The sequence below is a fragment of the Xyrauchen texanus genome, chromosome 31 (assembly GCF_025860055.1).
Source record: "Xyrauchen texanus isolate HMW12.3.18 chromosome 31, RBS_HiC_50CHRs, whole genome shotgun sequence".
In the NCBI taxonomy this organism is placed as follows: Eukaryota; Metazoa; Chordata; class Actinopteri; order Cypriniformes; family Catostomidae; genus Xyrauchen; species Xyrauchen texanus.
This window is the reverse complement of record NC_068306.1, coordinates 21,281,727-21,304,723: the sequence shown is the minus strand read 5'-3', so window position 1 is coordinate 21,304,723 and position 22,997 is coordinate 21,281,727. Positions and strand designations below refer to the sequence as shown.

At 38.4% G+C, this 22,997-nt stretch overlaps 2 protein-coding genes across 3 annotated transcripts in view; one reads left to right on the top strand and one right to left on the bottom strand.

Annotated features, from left to right (window-relative positions):
• The window catches only part of LOC127624720 (tetratricopeptide repeat protein 1-like), a 472,844-nt gene that overhangs the window by 348,859 nt on the left and 100,988 nt on the right, over window positions 1–22,997 (bottom strand). The gene's annotated exons all lie outside the window — the stretch shown is intronic.
• LOC127624730 (prefoldin subunit 1-like) lies at window positions 155–22,156 on the top strand. The gene is made up of 4 exons (XM_052099586.1): window positions 155–220; window positions 817–983; window positions 1,125–1,209; window positions 21,704–22,156. The coding sequence occupies exons 1-4, from the start codon at window positions 188–190 to the stop codon at window positions 21,785–21,787; spliced, it is 369 nt and encodes a 122-aa protein (XP_051955546.1). The 5' UTR covers window positions 155–187; the 3' UTR covers window positions 21,788–22,156.

Sequence of the window (22,997 nt, the reverse complement as noted above, 5' to 3'; positions counted from 1 at the left end):
ACATTCTATTTTGAGAATGAGGCTGCGTTTAAAGAATAGGTGTGCTACCTATCTAGACACCATTTTTTGGGCATCAAATTTGCACTCGCGCTCGAGAACAGAGGCGGTCTACGTAGACAGCTAAAGAGGATTTGCACAATGGTTTTGGTTTCACGCAGGCGCAGTGTCACATCCCTCCCTCAGCATCATGGCGGCTCCCATAGACCACGAGCTGAAGAAGGTAACAGACAATTCGCAGATTTATTCACCGAAAACAACCGCATTTATATTTTAACGTCAGGTTAAAATAGCGCGTGCAGTTTGTTTGGGAGGTCAGATAGAGCAAGTATGCTTGTGAGCTGTACAGTGTGATTTTCTTTGGTAACAGAAGGCCTTGTGGAGTTAACGTTTGTATTAGTATTAAAATATATATATATGTTGGTCGATACAAACATATAATAATGTGTGTGTGTGTGTGTGTGTGTGTGTGTGTGTGTGTGTGTGTGTGTGTATATATATATATATATATTAGTTATATCTCGGTTAGTTTGTTAAATATCTTTGTTTAATACATACATTTGTATTAGTAACTATGGTATTTTGGCAAAAGCTATAGTTACCATGATAAGTATTACATTTATTGCACTGCCATGTTTTCTTGCAAAATCTTGAAACACCACATCCTTCTACAATCATTAATTTATTTTTCTGATTCACATTCAGTTGAGATAAACATGCAATTGCCTACTAGATTTAATTTTTAAAAGTTCATGTTGCAGCTTACATACACATGTTGCACTGAACACCCACTGAAAGCCTCTCATCTGTACATCACAGGCTTTTGCTGAACTGCAGGCCAAAATGATTGACACCCAGCAGAAGGTGATGCTGGCAGACCTGCAGATTGAGCAGCTGAGCCGTGTGAAGAAGCACGCCAACCTCACGCATAAAGAGATCACTGCACTCCCCGGCAGCGCTCGGATGTACGAGGGAGCAGGGCGCATGTAAGTCATTCATTATTGTGCAAAATGTTTGTGAATGAGCCTGTGTTAGCTTTTCTGAAAAAAATCTGGGTCTAAAATATACTTTTTTTTTGGTGGTTTAGCTCTGTTCATTACCTTTACCTCCTTTTCACTGCCTTTCAGGTTCATTTTACAGTCAAAGGATGAGATCAGCAGTCAGCTTTTGGAAAAGAAGAAGACCGCAGATGAGAAGATCAAGGAGCTGGAGGTGAGTTTGAGTGCTACTTAACATGTAATCTCACATAGCCAGACCTTTGACTAAATGGATGAATGTCTGGGGTGTATTGCAGCTTATTATTAAATAAGTTATTGGGATGGATTAAAACCCTTCGGTTTACCGGTTTAGCGCTTTAGCTCCTGTTGTTCAGATGGGGCAATCCTCAAAAATCTATGATTGGATCATTTGAATAAACAAGGTTTTATTTAACAATGTTTTATTTTTTTTAATTTTTTTGTCAGCAATTCTTTGATGAGATTAACACTGCTTCTGAATGTGTATTCAGTGCAGCTGGAAACATCATATGTTCATAATGCCTGTGAGGTCCTCTTTTTTTTAAAATTTATTATTATTAAAAAAAAATTCAACTAAGGTAGGACAGACGAACAATTTAATTACTGTCCAGCCATTGATGTTTACATTTTACTGACGTATAAGAAAGGCTATATGGTGCCCTAACTGACAGAAATTCAAAACCAATGCAAAATCTTTTTTTATATATATAATGTTATTTTGGGTATTTGGAGTTGTTTCACAAAGGGTTTATTTACTACTCCATGTTCAATGACACACTTTTAAAAATGTAATCCACAATTTGCATTACATGTGGCCCTCAAATCATTTTTATGGTCCGTGTGATGCTGTCATAATGTTGTTGCCCGCATCAGTGGGATGCAGTTTGGAATTTTCCTCTGTAAAAGTCAACGCTTTTACCATTGGTAGAAATTATCGACTAGCTGGTGCAACCCCTTATGCAAACCAATTGCTACTTAACAATGGAACCCCACTTCTGAAACGGTGTCTTTTGTGAGTAATCTGAATGATACTTTTATTTTACATCTTTGAATTTTTTGGAATGTCAAAATGAGTGTCAAAGATGCATTGGCAATGACTTGCTGGTTAATGTACTGTATGTTTTGTCAATGTTTATTTACAAACATTGAAAGATTTATATGGAAATTAATTTATGATTACTTTAAGGGTCATAGTGTGGTTTTGGGTGTTTATCCAGCAGGCATTAGTCTAGTGTGGTCAAAACGCAAATACTCATATGCTTGTTTGTCCACCCCAGGGCCGCATTTGCATGCTTTTCCTGCGGTTTTGCGTGCGCACTCGAAATGTGTATTTCACACACATTTTTAATGGGAAGAAGCTCTCTGTCTATTTTTAGCTCCATTGGCCATTTAGGGCTTTTAAAGCGGAAAGTAAGTGCAGTTAGAATGATTGGGCATACAGCACAGTGTTCCCATCACTATGGTAAAAACCACACGTGCTACATTGCCCTCATGATATTCTTATCTTTACACAAACATCCACATGTTTAATTCCACATTATTTGAGGATCTGCCTTCCCATGCATTTGTTTCATGGACTATATTTGGCTTTATTTCCTTACTTGTGATCAACATACTCCATAATCTAAGACATGCATATTGGTTTCATAATATATTTTTTTAAATGCTTTATTAAAAAGAAAAAAAAAACGTAAATATAACTTTTCATATATATATATATATATATATATATGTATATGTATATGTATATGTATATATATATATATATGTATATGTGTGTGTGTGTGTATATATATATATATATATATATGAAATCTAAAAAAGACAATTTATGCTGGTATATACAGTATGAAACGGGTCATTGGTATACTTGGTATACTTATGAATGGGAGAAATCGGAATGCTGAATATGGCGGGCGTACGAACCTAAATCCCATCTTATAGATTGAAGAGCAAATCACCTGGACACATTGCTTGTCAGTTTTCAACGAGAAAGCGCATGCACATAAGCTGAACCAGCCTCAAAAATAGCAGGGTTTTTTTTCTGTGATCTGAGCTCAAGAAACAAAATTTATACAATTATGCCATATTTTAATTCATGTGTGGATTTTTTTAAATGTTTTTTTGTTTTAGTTAAAAGGTTAGCATCACATACATTTTATGGTTATTCCCCTTCTGTCCAACTCGTGAGACACTCAGAACACGTGAGTTGTGACCACATCAGTCATGCTTGAGCTCTTTGATGCCATCATTCATGAGTGCAAGCCAGCTGTTCAAGTGTTTAGCTGGTATTCGAGAGTGAGTGGGGCCACCTGTAGTTTCATGGTAGATCATGCTTTATCAGATAGTGGGCTCATCTTTCAAACAGCTTTCAGATCAATGCAGTTTTTTTTTTGTAACTTGAAAGACATGAGATTGATGCAATAAGCTTTTGCTGGCAACCTCTTTTTTTTGTCCTTATTTTGTGACAAAATATAACCACCACAGCATCACAAGTCAAATAATACATGTTTATAAACAAGCACAGCCTGTCATCCAGGTGTCAAGCTATGATACTGACACCCTTCTGTGTTTTTACTGTGAACGAGGAAAGGTTACTTTAAGTTTATTAGAAGGAAATGTCTATTTACTTACAGTGAAACAAGTCATGCTTTAAAGATATTGTTACCTTTATCTCACAATGCACAGTGTTTATTCAGAGATACCTTAGGGATGATACATAATTCTTATCAGCCTTAATAAACTGTTTAAAACACTTTATGATTGCATGTTACTGTAAACTTACTGTAATTGTCCACTATTATCCCAGATAATTTCAGCTGTGATGTAGCCTACCTATTTGGTAACTGTTTATTGTGGTAGATCAATTGCATTGATCATTTTTAAGCCACCGTGTGACCTTGGAATGTATGTGCAGATGGATTGCATCACAGCCCCTTTATACAGTATGAGTGTACAAAGAGATGAAAGGAGCCCTGATCTGTATGCCCAGGTGAAACTGTCTACTACATGACCATTACAGAGATTGAGGTGCTAGGTACAGTAATTCACTCCACCTTTCATCTGTCTGGGTGTGATGTGTCATACAGGGCCATTTCTTCAGCTTTCAGTCCGCATTGAAAGTATGGGTCTGCATCTCAAATAACAGTTTTAAGTTTTTGCTCTTTGGCTCTAAGTTTTAATTGATCCTTCTCCATCCATATAATACATCTCTTTTTTTCATCTAATTTGAAAGGGGTTGTATAATACATTTTTATTATTTATTTTTTTCTCCTGAAGTCCACCAAAAATCATACGGTTTTTATTTGACCATTTTCACTCTCTCTATCTCTGACCATTAGAACTAAATTGGCAGTTGTTTTGTTGCTATGTCTAAGTGCACGCAGTAGCTTTTTTGTTTGTGTCATCTTGGACTTACAATGACATCTAGTGCCATGAATGTAGTATTATTCAAAGTTTTCAGTTATAGATGCCATTGTAGAAATTTCCTTTTCACAGTCAGCCATGATTAATTTAATTTAATAGAGTGTAAGTTTCCAATAACAAGGCGGTTTCTGGGAATAAGCGAGTAGTTATCAACTTGTGTGGTAGCTCACCTGATAGGGTGTTGTACTTAACGGCGGGTTCACACGTCTTTCGTGAGCAGGGTGTGAGCAGCGCAATTTCTTTTTGGCACACATATTAACAATTACACTATTCCCATTGCAAGCGTGATGCCGGGTTCACGCATCCTCTGTGAGCGGGGCGGTCATGTTGGCCGCTCCCATTGGCAGCTCCTCTTCGCAGAAAATAAAGTTATCTATGGGGTCTACACCAAATCTTTTCTTTAATCAGGTCATAATAAGCTGAGGTTATTGCTGCTTCAAGGACAACAGCGGTCAGTCACGTGCGGTTCATCTTTATCAGCTGTTTGTGGAAGAGACGCGGGTAACGTGAACGTCCAACGTCGCTCATGCCATGTTCACAGAGGCTGTGTGGGATGTGAACCAGAGTCTGAGGGCCACGGTTCAAGTCCAGCCATGAACTCAAGCTGCACGAAATGAGGTGTTTGTTTCAGAAAATTAGCTTTTTTTAAAATATCTTATTTATATTTTAAAAAGGTTCAGGTAAAAGTTTTATGTTAGGGAGGTATGTTTTAAAAATAACTCTAAAATTAACATTAAAACCGCGTCTGAATACGACACCATTTTACTTGCTTTTGGCACCCCCAGCTGGACATTTCACTTCTGGACTTTTTTTAAAATTTTTTTATCATGTTCATGTAAATGAGACCAGGCTTGAGAAAGAAGTGCCCAGAAGAGTACATGAGTGTTGAGTGGGAGTTCACTGTGTGTGTTCTGGTCTACAGTTTATGTGTTTTGCTTCTGGCTGAGCCTGTCTGTCTTTGGCTGCGGTGTTATGAGCAGTACGGTGGTAATCCAAGCCTCTGCTGTGACATCACCCTGAATAAATGAAGGGCTGGTAGCTTTGGAATAAGGCCCAGGGCTTCCCTCAACAGACTGAGAGTGAGAACATGCTGCATGTGACATGGCCCAACCTTACTATAAGAAGTACCTTATAAAACTGATGACAGCTCATTTCATTCCATGGTGACCGCTATATATTCCATATTGAACAAAGCTCAAATAACACATTTTATGCTAACTTTACTAACATTTACTGATTCTTTCATCATTTGTTCACCCACATGTCATTCCAAACCTATATGAATTTCTTCTGTGAAACACAGGAAAATGTTTTAGAATTTCAGATTCCTCTTTTAAATTCAATGGCAGTGGTTAGTGATTCCACTTTTAAACTTCAAAAAGAATGAAAAGTATCATAAAAGTAGTCCATGTGACTCTAGAATCATATTCAAAGTTTTCTGAGCACATTCGCTAGGTTTTGGTGAGAAACAACCCAAAATGTAAATAATGTTTCAGAGGAAATCTCGACCTCCATTGCACATTCATGAGAGTGCATGACAGAAGCTTGTTCAAAGTGGCTTGCACTTTCACATTAGAATTTGCAATGTTTAGTACTGCAGTAAAAACAACAAGTTCTAACATGAACACATGAGCATTTGTGAATGAGTTTTACTCATCTGCAGAAGAAAGGCATAAAGGTTGGAGCTGTATTGTTTTTGAGTGAAGTGGTCATCTAAAGGCCAAGTCACATTTGCCTTTGCATGGCGAAATACAGTCATCTCAAGGGTAATTCGTGCAATTAATGAATTTTTGGTGGTGAAATTTCCAGACGCAAAGGATCAAGTTTGGTGAACTTTGACATGCAAATTTGCAGCGGTGATTAATAGGAAGTTCCTTGGTTTAGGAGTGACCTCTGTGTGGGCAGTGCTTCGTACATTGCAACACTAAATATTCACAATGGATGATGAAATCATTTTAGTTTCTTTATAACTTCACTTTCCCAGAATATAAAGTAAAAAAAAAACCAGGCTGCTTGGTTTTTGCAGGTTTCACACTCACTTTACATTCGACCATGCTGCCTTTGCCTGCAGAATTTCACCTGGCAAAGGTAAATGTGACTGAGCTTTAAGGGCATTTTGAAATAATTATGGGAATTGTTAGCATTGTATGGTTGCCAACATTTACTGACTTGCAAACTATTCTTTGGAAGATACTACAATGCACACTGTTGTGAACTCAACCTCTGAGTCACACAAATGTTTCAGAGACCTGCATGCTTTTTTAACGCCTGTGTACAGTCAGACTGAATAGCTGCCATTTTCCATCTAATACATACTGGAACCGCATTTAGACCTCAGGGAGCGAATGAGCTCATGGCTCCCGTGGCCTCTGTATTCACAGAATGTTGGCGAGGTAACGTGATGTTGTCAGCATCTGAGCAGTGCCCTGGCCCACTCACCACCCTTGTGATGACCATGCATGAGTGATGACTCCTGGGGTGACAATAACCCCACCACTGATTCCTTTGAGGTCATAACTGGCCCAGGATGCAGGTTGGGTAGATGCACACAGCAGGGAAGGAGCTATAGTGAAGAAAGCATTTGAGAGAAACCTGTTGACATGGCTGTTATGGCACTGTCAGCTCTCCTCTCTCAGCCTGAGCTTGTTATTGTTTGCCACATTTGCAGCGCAATATGGGAGAAGCTTGTTATTAATACTTCGTAGGCAGCGGGAGGGAGATGCTGCAAAATGTATGTTGGGTGTTGTCCTCTGAGCTTAGGGACAAATGTCCACTTACATGCCTACTACTTCTCTGAGACACTTGATCGGTCTTCCACACCCTCTCTGTGCCTGCTTTTACTTTGACCTTTTCTACAAATGATCAGTAACTTTTAATCGATCTACAGAGATGTTTGGCATAGATATGCCTGTCTGAGTTTACATTATACATTAGATGAATAATCGAATAAGTGAAGGAAGCCAAGTCTTTCACCTACATTTTTTATATGATGGAAGCAGCCACATTCCTTTTGCAGTTGTTTAAATTTGCCTAAAGCGGAAATTTGTTTACACAACATTAAAAGGATAGTTCACCCATGAAAAATTCTGTCATCATTTATTCACCCTCATTTGGTGAACTCAAACCCATATTACATACTTTCTGGCATGAAACACAACATTTTAGACTGAAGGTTGGGGACTGGCAGCCAAAAAGAGCAACATCAACATTCTTCAACATTTCTCTTTTGTGTGCCTCTGAAGGAAGAATGTCATGGGGTTTGGAATAACATAAGTGTGAGTAAATGGTGACAACAAATGCATTTTTCTGGTTTACTATTCTTTTAAGATCTGCAGCTCTACTTTGCTGCTGATCATTTCGGTTGGCATTTGCGGCTGGTCAGCACCTTTCAGACCTGTCACTTCTCCTTGCAGCAGTGGAGCCGGCAACAACAAAGGGCTCATTTAAAGCAGCATCTGCACAGACTATTATCCCTGTCATCTGTGCACTGACAGAAGTTACTATGGGCGGCCCTTCATTCCCATAAGAGGATCCATTCAGTCCATAACAATGAGAGCTTCAGCCTGAATCAGACAGAGCCGCAAACAGTGAGCCACAAGACCTCTCTTTGTGCCTTCTTCCACATTGTTCAGGGAAGGTCAGTCTTATGAGGTATCATTATCCACTTGGAGTGTAGTGTTTCCATAACACAACGTGTTTGGGCAAATGGGAATCCCCCATTAGTGGTGGCTGTTGTTGGGTTGATACCTTTGATGAAAACCAGTTTAGTCCAGAATTTGGAGGTTCTGTCAAATTGTACTCGCCATCATGCTGTTCCAAATTTGAATGAATTTGCTTCTACCATTTAAACACAAAAGGAGATGTTAGGCAGAATGTCAGCCTTTAGTCGCCATTTAACTTCATTGCTTCATCCCCTCATTTAAAGTTAATTGTGACTGAGGATAACTTTCTGTCTTTTATCTCCTTTGGAATTAGATGAGATTTTTCCTTTTCTTTGTGTGCACTATAGAACTGGCATTCTTTGATAGATTCATCAAAGAGATCTGGATTTAAATTGTGGTATTTCATAGAGGAGAGCTCAGTGGAGATGCCCAAAAGTGACAGACACACATACATACTGTATATAAACCAAGCAGGACATTCATGGCATTCAAAAGATTGATTGTTTCACACTCAACCCAGTGTATCTGTGTAGGAGGCAATCGTCCCTCATTTAGGATAGTTTCTGTTCCTGTAGGAACAGAAAAGGATGGTTACATGGCTATAACATTTATAGTAGTCCACATAGCCTTCCACAGATTTTTTGTAAATTGTATCTTAAGCTTCTCTTCTTTGCATATGATTCACACAAAGTGGAACTTCAAAGAGCTGAGGACAACGGTGACTAGAGTCACCATTTAATTCTTTTTTTTTTTTTGTAACATGTGCCTCACCCTGTATACAATTCAAAGAAATAAACAAATAACCCACTGGAAAAAGCATAATGGGTTAAGCTTTCAACCTCTTTAAATTAGCCCAGTCTATACATTCTAGATTTTGAATGCCCTAGAACAGAGTTTCCCAACATTTTTCTGCCACGTCACACTTTTTACGATTCAAAAATCCCCACAACCATCTTTGATAGTTATATTTGCAAGAACTTGTCCATGGTTTCTGTTTGTCTTAGTAGCATGTGTACTCGTAATGTTTGAAATTCAGCTATGCAAAAAATGCAAGTAACATAAGTACGATGTATAATGAGGTCACAGGTGACAAGAGCGCTAATTGGGTAATGAAAAACCGATTTGTAGATTTGTTCTTGCAAATGAATTGTTGCAATGCCACAGCAAATAAATTTTTTATTTATATATTTATTTATCGTATTGTATGGAAATAGTTGCACCTGACTATAAGTTGTACCTGACTATAAGACTATAAGGCTCAAAATCACGTTGTTGATAGAAAGAAAAATTGAACAAAAAACACGTAACTCGCATCTCTGTGTAAGTCGCACTGACAGAGATTGTATGCAGCAGGCATTAGGACCAGGGAGCAGCCGCCAGACTTCCCTTCAGCGGTTCAGATGTCAAACAAGCTTTGTAAAGATACAGTACTTCAGAATCTACACATTGTATCGCAGTGTTTATAGGCTTGTTTTAAACAGGATAATTTGCTTTTAGTAATCGTGTGTAACAGTTTCTCATATTCGGTTTGTTTCATGAGAGAAACGTGACAAGTAAGCCACATCTGTTCATAACATCTTTAACTATGCTTTGCACAAATAAACCGCTTTTAATCTGTGAGTAAAAAAATGCACCTGTTGTATGCTATTCATTCATCAACGTTAGTGACTGGATATTTTTGTTATTTGCAACCCTCTTTGCAATGTATTAATTATTTGGTTCACTGACTGAATGTTTTTTACTACGAGTGTGATGAAGCGTAATTTTGTGGTCATGTGAGGTGTTGTTTTTGACAGCGGACTAGTGTTTGTTCAAACAATGATGTTAAGATGGACAAAATATTGAAACTGGCTGCATAAAATAATTAAAGGCAAAATATTCGGATTTGGCAAATTTAAAATGCGTCTACCATCTCTATGCTTTCACTATGTTTTCATCTGTTTTGATGCGCGTTGTTTGACCAGCCGACATCAGTTACGTATAAATTATATATATATAAATTGCTTCACACTACACTAAGTTGTAGGACCTTTCAGATGATGAAAAAATCAGAGACTTATATTCTGGAAAAAATATATATTTATTTATTTTGTGGAATTTTATATACATTTTATATATTTTCAACAGCACACCTGACAATCTTCAGGTAGTTGGGAAACACTTCCCTAGAAAATGTGCTGCATGCTGGCAAGGAAGGATCTTAGAAACATCCTGAGGACTCCTAAATCCCTAAAGGCCCCAGCAATATTACGGAGAATTGTGTCTTACTTCAAAACAGCTGAGCAATGACATCTTGTTTGCAAACATTCAGACACCTGCCAAACTACTGAGTGAGGCTTTTAGCGGTACATTTAAATATAAGGAAGCTCAAGGCTACATGTAAAACATCAACTAATATGACATTATGATAGAGCAAGATGGTGCCACAGATGGCTGCTTCAGTGTGAATCTCTCTAGCATTTTTGTTACTTTATTTTTTTTTCACCACTCTTGGCAGTTCCCGATCAGTTTCACTAGGGATGAACTGCTGAATATTTGGCAGAGCATACCTGATAATGTTTTGCTGGTGTTTGATTATTCTGACGTTTGTTAGACATCTAAGTTGAAGGCTCAGTGGTGCTCTATAAGCAATCTAAAAGATGTATGTGAGGGAAGCGAGCTGGCGGGCTTGTGATGCTTCGTCAATGCTGTTTTAGGACACCGTTGCCGAGTATTCATCTGGTGAATGTCTGCTCCCTCACCAATAAAATGGGTTAAGCTTCTAATTAAGAAGTGATCTTCGTCAACTTTAAGCCTTTCTACTCGCCATGGGAGTTTTCCTCATTCATTCTGGTGAGTGTTTATATCCCGCCACAAGCATTTGTGAATGCAGCATTGCAACAGCTGGCTGTTCACATCACAGACACGGAGCAATAACACCCGGACTCACTTATTATTAAGATATATTATTAAGGGAGATTTTAATAAAGCTAACCTCACCCGTGAACAGCTAAAATACAAGCAACACATCACATGCCCCACCAGAGACAGAAATATACTGAACCACTGCTACACCAATGTAAAGGAAGCATATCACTCTGTCCCACGTGCAGCTTTAGGACTCTCTGATCACTGTCACAGTAACGATAAACCATGGTTTACAGGAAAACTCACACAGCTTCATCATACCAAAGAGGATGCTTATAGAATTGGGGATAAAATATTGTACAACCAGGCCAGAAACACTATGGAAATCAGAGTGGCTAAAAGAAGCTCTTCTGAAAAGCTGAAATGCAGTTTTCAGCCAGTGATCCTGCATCTGTGTAAAAAGGCCTGAAAAGCATCACCATGTACATGACACCTCCCCCTCGCTCTGTAGAGAGTCAACTAAAGGTTGATGAACTTGATATGTTTTACTGCAGGTTTGAAAAGCCCAGTCTCACACCCCTGGTCTTCACTTCACACAACAACACCTCCTGGAACCCCTTCCTCTCCACCCTGCTACTCAATCTGCACTTATGATCTGTGAGGAGGATGTGTGCTGGGTCTTTTGGAAACAAAAGTCTAGGAAAGCTTCAGATCCAGATGATGTTTCACCTGCCTGTCTGAAAGTCAAATCAAATCTAATCACTTTATTGTCACACTACCATGTACACAAGTGCAACAGTAGGTGAAAGTCTTGCAGAAGTCTTGTGTGCAGTTCCGAGCAACATGGCAGTCATGACAGTGACAAGACATGTACCAATTACAATAATCAACATATTTACACAACACAATTTACATATCAAATGTACACACACTTACACAACACAATAATAATCTACAATGTACAGTAAACAATACACACAATATAGAATACACATACAATAAAAATAAATAAATAAAGAGTATATAAAAAATATATATATACAGTAGTTGTATTGAGGAGAATATATTTGACAGTCCAGTGTGAGATGTAAGATTAATAAAGTGCAGTGCTTATTATTGATCGTGAGAGATCAAATGTTCAAAAGTCTGATTGCTTGGGGGAAGAAGCTGTCATGTAGTCGGCTGGTGTGGGTCTTGATGCTGCTATGCCGCTTGCCTGATGGTAGCAGTGAGAGCCGCTCATGATTCGGGTGGCTGGAGTCTCTGATGATCCTCCAAGCTTTTTTCACACACCACCTGTTATATATGTCGTGGAGGTAGGGAAGCTAACCTCCAATGATGTGTCTGGCAGTTCGCACTACCCTTTGCAGAGCTTTGTGGTTGTGGGCGGTGCTATTGTCGTACCAGGCGGTGATGCAGCCAGTCAGGATGCTCTCTACAGTACTGGTGTAGAACCGTGTGAGGATGTGGTGATTAATTCCAAACTTCCTCAGCCGTCTCTGAAAGAAGAGGTGCTGGTGAGCCTTCTTCACAACGTCCTCAGTGTGGACGGACCATGTGAGTTCCTCGGTGATGTGGATGAAACTGCTGACTCTCTCCACCGGTGCGCCATTAATGGTGATGGCGCTGTGTTCTCTGTCTTTCTTCCTGAAGTCCATCACAAGCTCCTTGGTTTTACTGACTTTGAGGGAGAAGTTGTGCTACTGACACCAGCGTGTCAGAGTGTGCACCTCCTCTCTGTAGGCTGTTTCATCATTGTCAGTGATCAGACCTACCACCGTCGTATCGTCAGCAAACTTAATGATGGCATTGGAGCTATGTGTTGCCACACAGTCATGTGTGTATAGGGAATACAGGAGTGGGCTGAGAACACAGCCCTCCGGGGCTCCAGTGTTGAGGGTCAGTGATGAGATGTTGCTGCCCATTCAAACCACCTGACGTCTGCCTGACAGGAAGTCCAGGATCCAGCTGCACAGCGAGCTGTTTAAGCCCAGAGCCCGGAGTTTCACATCAAGCTTGGAGGGCACTATGATGTTGAATGCTGAGCTGTAGTCTACAAACAGCATTCTCACATATGTGTTCCTTTTTTCCAGGTGGGAGAGAGCAGTGTGTATTGTAGATGCAATGGCATCATTAGTGGAGCGGTTGTTGCGGTAGGCAAACTGCAATGGGTCCAAAGACGTGGGCAGCACAGAGCAGATGTGATCTCTGATTAGCCTCTCAAAGCATTTGCTGATGATGGGGGTCAGAGCAACAGGGCGCCAGTTATTTAAGCAAGTGATTTTAGCGTCTGGACTAACCAAATGGCCCCCATCTTCACACAGATCTTCTAAAGATCACAGGAGCAAAGTGAAGTTCCCATCATACTGGTCCCCCAAAAAAACAAAATCACAGGACTTGATGACTACAGACCTGTCGCTCTTATGTCTGTGGTCATGAATTCGTTTGAGAGACTGGTTTTGGCCTACCTAAAAGACATCACTGGACCCCTGCTAGGCCCCCTTCAGTTTGCTTTCTGAGCAAACAGGTCTGTGGATGATGCTGTCAATATGGGACTGCATTATATCCTGCAACACCTTGGTAGACCTGGGACTTATGTAATTTGTGGATTTCAGTTCAGCCTTCAATACCATCATTCCTGATCTTCTCTCAACCAAACTGACCCAGCTCTCCGTGCCCACTCCAATCTGTCGATGGATCACCAGCTTTCTGACAGATAGGCAGCAGCTACTGAGACTGTGGAAACTCACATCCTGGACCTTCACTATTAGCACTGGTGCACCTCAGGAATGCATTCTCTCTCCACTGCTCTTCTCCCTGTATACGAATGAATACACTGCAAAGGACCCCACTGTCAAGCTGCTGAAGTTTGCAGATGACACCACGTCATTGGCCTCATCCACGAAGGTGATGAGTCTGCATACAGATGGGAGGTTGAACAGCTGGCTGTCTGGTGCATTCACAACAACCTTGAGCTGAAAATGCTCAAAAAAGAGGAGATGATAGTGGACGTCAGGAGACATGGTTCAGCCACCAAATCAGATTACAATGGACAATGGACAGTCAGGGTTCCAAGACATGTACGTCTTCAGAGTGAGGAAATGTGCGGGTAGAATCACATTGGACCCCACACACCCTGCCCACTCCCTTTTTGAACTGTTGCACTCTGGCTGGCGCTACTGAGGACATCCAGGCACAAGAACAGTTTTTACCATCAGGCCATTTTCCACATGAACAATTACACTGCCTTAGGACTCCCCCATTGTACAAAAATGTATATACATATCTCATGTTCATATGTAAATCGTGTACATGAGAACACTTGGCAATCATTCTGATTAAAATGTTATCAATGACTTCATGCCTTATTCAATGAGTGGAATTCACACAAGATCAGTAAAAGGAGCCATTTTAACCAACTGATAATGATTTAAAGTAATATATATGTAGTAGATAATGTGTTATTTGTCTTGTTTATATTCTGAATTCATGGAGGTATAGATAAAAGATGTAAATGCAAATTTTCATCTTTTATTCTTTAATTTCTCTGTTGACTGATTGATGGCGAGTCTCATGAGATATATCTCGGCATTTAGCAATAATCTGTGGACTGATTAGCTGTGATCAGTCCCATAAATTCGACACTTTTTGGGATTAGAAAGTATAGACTCTTTGTAATCCAGTGGATCTTTGTCCCATTAGACGGATCCTGGATATGGATGTAGCAGCCATGGTTTTGGGTGCGCACCTATTTATAGCTTACTGGTCAGTTATAGTTTATATTTTGTGATCAGTAACTGTTCAAACCTGATAGTGTCAGGACGCCGGTTTGATCAGCCTACTCGTGTTTGTGTCTGGGCCGTTGTTCGTCCAGAGCGCATGGCTGTCTTGTTTGTCCGCCCACGCTCTTCGGCGTGTGGTGTGTGTGTTCGTTCGCCATGTGTTTCTGCATGTGTTGTTCTGTTGTGTTTGCCATGCGTTTCTGCACGTGTTGTTCTGTTGTGTTTGCCATGCGTTTCTGCATGTGTTTTTCTGATGTGTTTGCCATGCGTTCAATTTGTCCGTTGTCGCCCGCCCTCTTTTTACCCTGTTAGTTCAACATTACTCTCACATGTTACCCCTCATTAGCTTCTCTTTATATTCCCTTAGTGTTTTTTGTTCCATGCCAGATCGTGTTTTTGCATCTTGTTATTCACGTCTTTTCATCTTGCCGTTCCTGGTAGTCTAGTTATCTAGTCGAGCTTTAATTTCTTCAGTTTGATTTTGCTTTGGACTCCAAGTTATTTCTATTTCACTTTTCTTTTTCTGTGTCTTGAGCTCAGCTTGTTATCCAGCCTTTATTTTATTTTTTGTTTTATCTGTTTTTTTCTCTTTTTTTCCTTTTTCAATACTTTTACTTGGCATATTTAATAGTTTTATTTATTTATTTAATCTCCTTTGGCTTGCATTCAGACCAGTTTAGTTTAGTTTTTTCCTTTTTTATTTTTCTCTCTCCAGTCTCCCCATCTCCCAGGCTACTTGACAGTGCTTATTCCCCTGCCACCTCTAGCCTCCCCACTGCCATCTCCCTTCCCCTTCTCCCCACCTCACCTGCCACCATTGCCCGTTGCTCCCCCTGTCTCATTCGCCATCATACTTGACCTCCTGTGCAGACTGCTCTAGGCTGGGTGTTACTGTTCCATGGACCTTGTCTACGCTATCTGAGGCAGTCATTGACTCTGGACCTTATCCAGCTCAGACTGTGCTTCTGTTTGTTACTCCTTGAACCCCCGTTTTCCCAATAAACTGTGTATTATCCTGCAAATTGAATCCTCTTCTTTCTGAACCCTGACAGATATATTTCAGTTAAAGAGGCACCAACCAAGTAACGGAGAACCTTGCAGTTGTAAATTTAAGTGCTTTATTTGATCCAGAAAAGCAGATGAAATTAATTTCAAAAAATTATTGTCAAACATTGCTTATCTTTTATTTTCTTTATCATTTCCATGTAAAGCACTTTGAATTACCACTGTGTATGAAATGTGATGAATAATTGAAACTTTTTTTCTTTATATCGATTCTCTAAATCAGCGAAGCAATTACCTCAAAGTGTGCTACGATGCGATTTCGATTCAGGAGCCTGCAATTGATATTAGAATATTATGTGGCTGTTTTACACAATCAGTTTAAAAAAAAAAATCACAAATGCAACCAAAATATAATTTGAATATTTAATTGTTCTCTCTGAAACATGTAAATCCAGTAACCCACATTGGGACAGCCACAACAAAATATAATGCAGAAGAACAAATAACAAAAATAAAGTAACATACACTGCCGTTCAATAGTTTGGGGTCACTTGACTGAAATGTTTCTTGTGATCTTAGAAACGTTTTGATTTGAAGGCATATGCTTAAATGTTTGAAATTAGTTTTGTAGACAAAAATATAATTGTGCCAACATATTAATCTATTTCATTACAAAACAAAAAAAAAAAAAAAAAAGATTTCGAAAAGGATGAATTGGACCGAATAATAAAGAAAAGAAGCTAATAAGTGCCCGGTATTGATGGGAACTCCTTCAATACTGTTTAAAAAGTGTCCCAGGATGATGCCTCAAGAAGCTGGTTGAGAAAATGTCAAGAGTAGGGTGGCAACTTTAAAGATGCTAAAATATAACACGGTTTTGAAATATTTTTGATTTTTTTTTTAGTCACAACATAATTCTTGAGTTCCATTTCTGTTCTTCCATAGTTTTGATGACTTTACTATTATCCTTAGATGTGAATAATAATAATAATAATAATAATAATAATAAAGAATGAGTAAGTGACCCTAAACTTTTGACCGGTAGTGTACATGTGATCATCAGTTGTTTGATTTACAGAATATCAGGGCTTTAAAATATATTTATTCCATAGCACTTTAAAATAATTGTTTTTTAATATAGAATTCAAATGGGTCGCATGCGCCACGATATTGAGGGAAGTCTGACTCAATCGTGTATGTGAGCCGCTCTGCACTATCCTGTCACTGGAGCTCGCAGCCCTGTTGACGGGTACCCACGGAGAGAGCAGAGTGAACTTTAGGCTTCAGTCACCCCATGTCACATCCGTGTCCCACATGAGAAGCATATTTAGTGCATATAAAATGAGATGAATATCTTAAGGTTAGATTTAGCATTTAGCTAATAACTCTGCATGCCGGTGTGTTCATGTTGACTGATCTTAATGGAATGAATGGGAATTAACTGTCAGCCTCAAAGTCAGTGTAGCTCCAGGTCAAACCTACTGAGGTTGACCAATTGCAGTAAGATGTTTAGCAGCTGGTAAGATGTTTTTCTGAAAGTTTGCCTTGGTGAGCTGTTTCGAACCACAGAAAAAACTCATAAAGTGTTAATATTACAAATAGGCTAAAGTATTATTAGTGTGTATTAAGATATTATATGATATTGACCTTTTTAAAAAGTTATCGCCTGTATCACAAGGGTGTATTCAGTATTCTAAACTTAGTGATGGAATTATCTCTGCCACGTACCGAAACAACCCAATAACACCAGAGATAAAGGTTTTGACAACTCTGCACTCCCTTGCTACAGGCAAAATACAACTGAATAACGCAGATGAATTGGGTGTTTCTCAGTCATTCATCAGCAGAATCATCCATCAAACTATAAATGCCCTTTCTAGACCCCACATCGTCTGTTAAATCTTATGTTTTCCTGTGGATGCGTGCTCGCTGCAGAAAAATAGGCAGCCTTTATGGTCATCGCTGGGCTACCCGGTCTGTGCTTATAGAAAATGTTAATGAAATTGGAAACACTGCCCCCAGTGGCAAAAGTGGTAAGTGTTATTGGAAGAATGGGCATTTGTGAGCTCCATTTTCAGGTGTAATCTCCATGGAGGGGCACCAAAAGCAAGTTTTGAAGAGTTGTTTTTACCAGTACAGGCAGTGATACAGTGAAGAATGCATGTTTTATAAACTGTACCCCCCAACCCAAACCCCTAAACCTATCATCAGTGGACTAAAAATGTAATGTTAGATGGGGAAAATGCATCCTCCAAATTTTGCTTGTCACTGATTATGCATTACTTGCTGGTTTCAACCATGTTGCAAACTTTTCTGATAGAAGAGGCCGCTTGTCAGTGAGGTAGCATAATGTGCCCCATTCTAGGGTACCGGAAGTATTGGAAACAACATGTCAACCTCCCATGTTATCATTTTGAATAGTACGCACATTTGTATCATTGCACCAACATAGGCAGAAGATATGGACGTCAACCAAAAAACACAACTCTCTTAACAGGCATAACTCTCACATCCTAATGAAGTGGAAATTGACTTGACTATTTTTTTTTAGTTTTGGGTATGAATATAAAATCTATATTGTTTTTAAACCTTTCCATTAGAATAATATAATATATATAGGCTTACTTTCTGCTGTCTGTTTAATGAATTTGCTGACAAATAGCATTTGTTTTAAGAGTTTTTTTTTTTGTAAAAATTTATCTTAAGCATCTTATTTAGTTACAACAACAGAAAATTCACATTTCTGCATCAAAGCCTACTTGCCTGCCAGCTGCCATTATAATTATAAGTGCATTACAGTAAACCTGTTTTCCAAAATTATTTACCATGTTTTTTGTATGATTTCCATTTAATTCATAATGATTTTCATTATGTAAATTATGGGTGTGCTGAAGATGTTGTGCCTACAGGTTGGCATTTCATGTGTGGGAGTGAAAAGAAAAATATTTAAGGAAAACCAACATGTCTGTGGTATCTGTAACTTTCCATTTTCAGACTAACCCTCAGTGATCAGTGGAGGGATAATGCAACATTCTGCACACCCCTGATCCCCATTGTTTTCCACTGCTGTTGTGTTTTCTGCCTTCTGAAATATGTTTGTGACCTTTTTTTGGCCACTCCTAGCAGTGCGACCTATAAAAAACAAGTAGCTTTTATGAAGCTATCCATAAAGGGCGAGCAGAACGGGGTGGTATAGGAAAACTGATATCAACTGTTGTCATATCTCTTATCATGCTTGCTCAGAGAATATTTGCCTCATTAATGGCCTGCAGACTGATCACAAAACAGAGGCCGTGATGTGAACATAACCAGAGGAAAGTTTTACTAAACCTCGCCCTCATTTAAAAAAACACTCTGGCATGTCTGTAACCTGTTCCAATAAAACGTTTCGGAAGTTCTTAATGCGTACGTGTGAAAATCATGTATACAGAAATACACAAAAAGCTTTGTAAGCAAACATGCTTGATGAGATTCAAAAATAAACATGCGCTCAAATGAAAAATGGTCTCTTGCTTTTTAAGGGCAGCATACAGATATTAGCTTGTGCTGCTGTATTTCGTGAGACATACTCTGCATAGTTATAGACCACCATTAGTAATGGAAAAATCTGTGCAAAGAACAGAGAAACGATATACCAATTTTTTCCATGTGATAATCAGTGTGAATCCCTGTTACTAGGAAAACAAGAAAATGGATTCAATACTCACTGATTAGCTCTTCAAAAGAGGAAATGGACCGTTTTTTTTTTTTTCCCACCTTTAACCACCAAAGTTATTAGATTGTTAACCTACAATTTGGATTTTTGATTTAGATATTCAATGGAGGGGGTGGAGGAAGGGTGAGGTTTCCAGACAGTAGTGAGCCAATGTGCAGAATTCCTTGGTTACAACTTATTTAAATACTTTGTTCTTTAATCATTACAGAGATATCGAACCATAAACCACATTTTATATACAACCCCATAAAAAAAAAAAGTTTAGGTTTTTTTTTACTCTCAAGGCACACCAAACCCTAAAATAGTTTTTATATTATAAAAACCATTCTGGGGGTTTGATATTAAGTTGAAGAATAAGTGATGATTTGTTAATCTGGTGGATGACACACAATATCACACAATGTTCGTGTTGTTGCATTGATATACTTTTTTCTTGTTTCTTATGTGAGATATGGTGCCACATCGCCTAGGTGCAAAGGTTTTCTCTTTCTCTCTCTCTCTCTCTCTCTCTCTCTCTCGGTGTGTGTGTGTGTGTGTGAGTGACTCCTTTTGCAATGTTTGGCCAGAAGACTTCAGGTAGGGGCCTGTTTAGGTGTCAGCCAAGTACGTGTGATCACATCATGAAACACGTCTTGCATAACACACATTCACACTTTCTTCAGCACGCACAGTACACGCCTTTTCTCGAATAAAATTTAGATATTGCTCTTTTGAAATTAAGATTTTTCTGATGTTTAAAGAAAAGGCGATTTGTCGTTTTTGTAATGACAACATAGAAAAATGTTGCACTAATACTCAGTATATAAGTGTCTTTAAATGTGATCCAAAACAAGAAGATCTTATCTCAAAGAATAGCTTTATTAGAGCAGTTTGAGTGTGTTCAGAAACCTTCTGATGTGCTGATTGTGACTGATTGATTTAGCCATTTTTCAGAACATGAATCAATTAAATGTTCACCCAAAAATGAAAATTCTGCTATTTACTCACCCTCATGTTATTCCAGACCGGTTTAATTTTCTTCTGTGTAACACAAAATGAGAAATCTTGAATAATATTGCTCTTTTCTTTTTTCATACAATGAATGTAAATGGGGACTGAGGTTATCAGCAGTTTTGGGAGTGATCTGATTACGAAGTAATTATTTACTGTAATCCAATTACATTTTAAATCAAAAGTAGAGCAACACATTACATTTTAAATTCTTGTAAACCGATTACGGTTACTGATTTTCATTTAATTGAATTACATTTAAGTACATTACTTGGGTTACACATATTTCTAAAATTAAAGGTGCTCTCAGTAACTTTTTGCTTGTGTCATATTGGACTTACAGTGACACCTAGTGGTGTGGATACAGCATATTAAAAATCAATAGTTTTCAGTTACAGATGCTATTGTAGAAACTCACTATTCACAATCAGCCATGATTAATTTAATCCAAGAGTGAAAGTGTCCAAGGTTGGTTTCTGAGATTGAGCGAGTAGTATTCAGCCAGTCGTGTGATTCTTAAATGGCATCCCCCATGAGGGCACCCCTGCCCCATGTAAAATAAAACGGCTTTTATAAGGTTTTTGATACGACTAGCATCTCATGTGAGCGATCATGATTTTATACATATGTTTCAAAATTACAATTAATTTCTATAGGATTAAAACTTTTTTAATGGGAAAATAAATAACTGGGTGCACCTTTATGTACAATATAAAAATAATTATTCGATATATTTTTCTTTTTCTTGCATAATACATTTTAAATATAAATTAATATGTTCGTCTGTCTGCGCTTCTGTGACATCTGAAGGGTGCTCGATTATAAAGGAGGAAATATACACATTATTATTCAGTACATTGTGTGCAAAAAGTGTTTTGGAAAAGTAAAAAGTTAAAAGTAATTACTTTTACAGTGAAACTAATTACAATTTTAGAGAAGTAATTAGTTTTACAGTGAAACTAATTACAATTTTAGAGAAGTAATTAGTTTTACAGTGAAACTAATTACAATTTTAGAGAAGTAATTAGTAGTTTGGATTACTTTTTGAGTAACTTACCCAACGCTGACACAGTCCATACAATTCTGCCTAAGATTTCCTTTTGTGTACCACAGAGGAAAGTCTCAGTTCTGGAACAAGAGGGTGAGTAAATGATGAAGATTTGTCATTTCTGGGTGAACTATTCCTTGAATACGGTAGTAGTGAACAAAAATGATTGTGCTTTGAATCTGATGGAGTATGTTTGCCTTGTGTTTTCTTCACAGCAAAAGAAGACGTACCTGGAGCGCAGCGTTAAAGATGCAGAGGATAACATCAGAGAGATGTTGATGTCCAGGAGGGCCCAGTGAAACACATTCCCACCCATCCACATGAGACAAATGCCTTTGTACACCATGCCTTTTGTTTAAACATGCTTACGCATGTATTTGAGAATACTCGTGACAACCAAGCTAGAGTCATTTATCAGCTGAACAGAGGAAGTTTATTTAGGTTAATCAGTGAAAAATGGATGTTCTGTTGACTATATGTCTAATATACTGATGCTTGTGACCTCTGAATTAAACTCTGACACCTGAGTATTCTGTAAAGTCTTTTTAAGTTATAGTTTACATTGATAGCTCTTTATAGTCTTCTTTTCTATGATTTTGTAAAGAAAGTACATAAAAAATGTTTTATGTAACTAGGTGTTAACATGGTAATAAAGGTGACTGTTTAACAGACAACAGTGCTCTTTCGCTCGTGTGTGTGTGTGTGTGTGTCTGTCAGTCATAGTGCACAGACAGTAATTAAGATAGATACACAAAACCAGGTGTTGGGCAGAATGACAGCGTCATTGTATGAAAGAAATGCATACAGGTTTGGAACAACAATGAGAGTAAGTGCATTTTTGGGTGAATTTTTCCCTGAAATATTTTACACAACTGTGTGAAAACTTGTCCTTTCAGGCAATGACCTCAAAACTGTAAAAGAGAAATCTCCCAGACTTCTGTTTTAGTCGTCTCCAGACAGTCCTTCCTCTGTCTTTCCTGTGTGCTTGTCTGTGTCTCACTCTATCGTGATGCAGATGTGCGTCTGCTTTATATCCTCCTTCCTCAATAGCAAGCTGAGTTGCATGAATATACGTACAGTATGGAGTATTTGTACACACATTTATTCTGCAGTTGACTGTGTAAAGTTTTATAATTCATGAGGTCATTGTTTTGCTACCTCGGTCAAATATTTTTATATAATGGCCCCTAAACTTGATAATTGACCATAGTCCCAGGCAATTGATTTCCTACATTGCTGTGCTAACCACTTTTTTCCTGCGGTAGTGTCCTATTCTTAATGGAAAACTGTTTTAGTTTTTTGGTCTACAGTGCTTTTACTAACATTTACATACGTGATGTTTAGAGAATTACATTTCTAAAAATTGTGAATTGTGAAAATTGAGACGTAGCACTGCTATTAAAATGATTGGGAAAAATTGGAACACTCAATATGGCGGATGTAGTAAAGTCCCACCTTAAAGGTAAAAGTGCCAATCACCTTGTAGATACAGACATCGCCTGTCAGTCA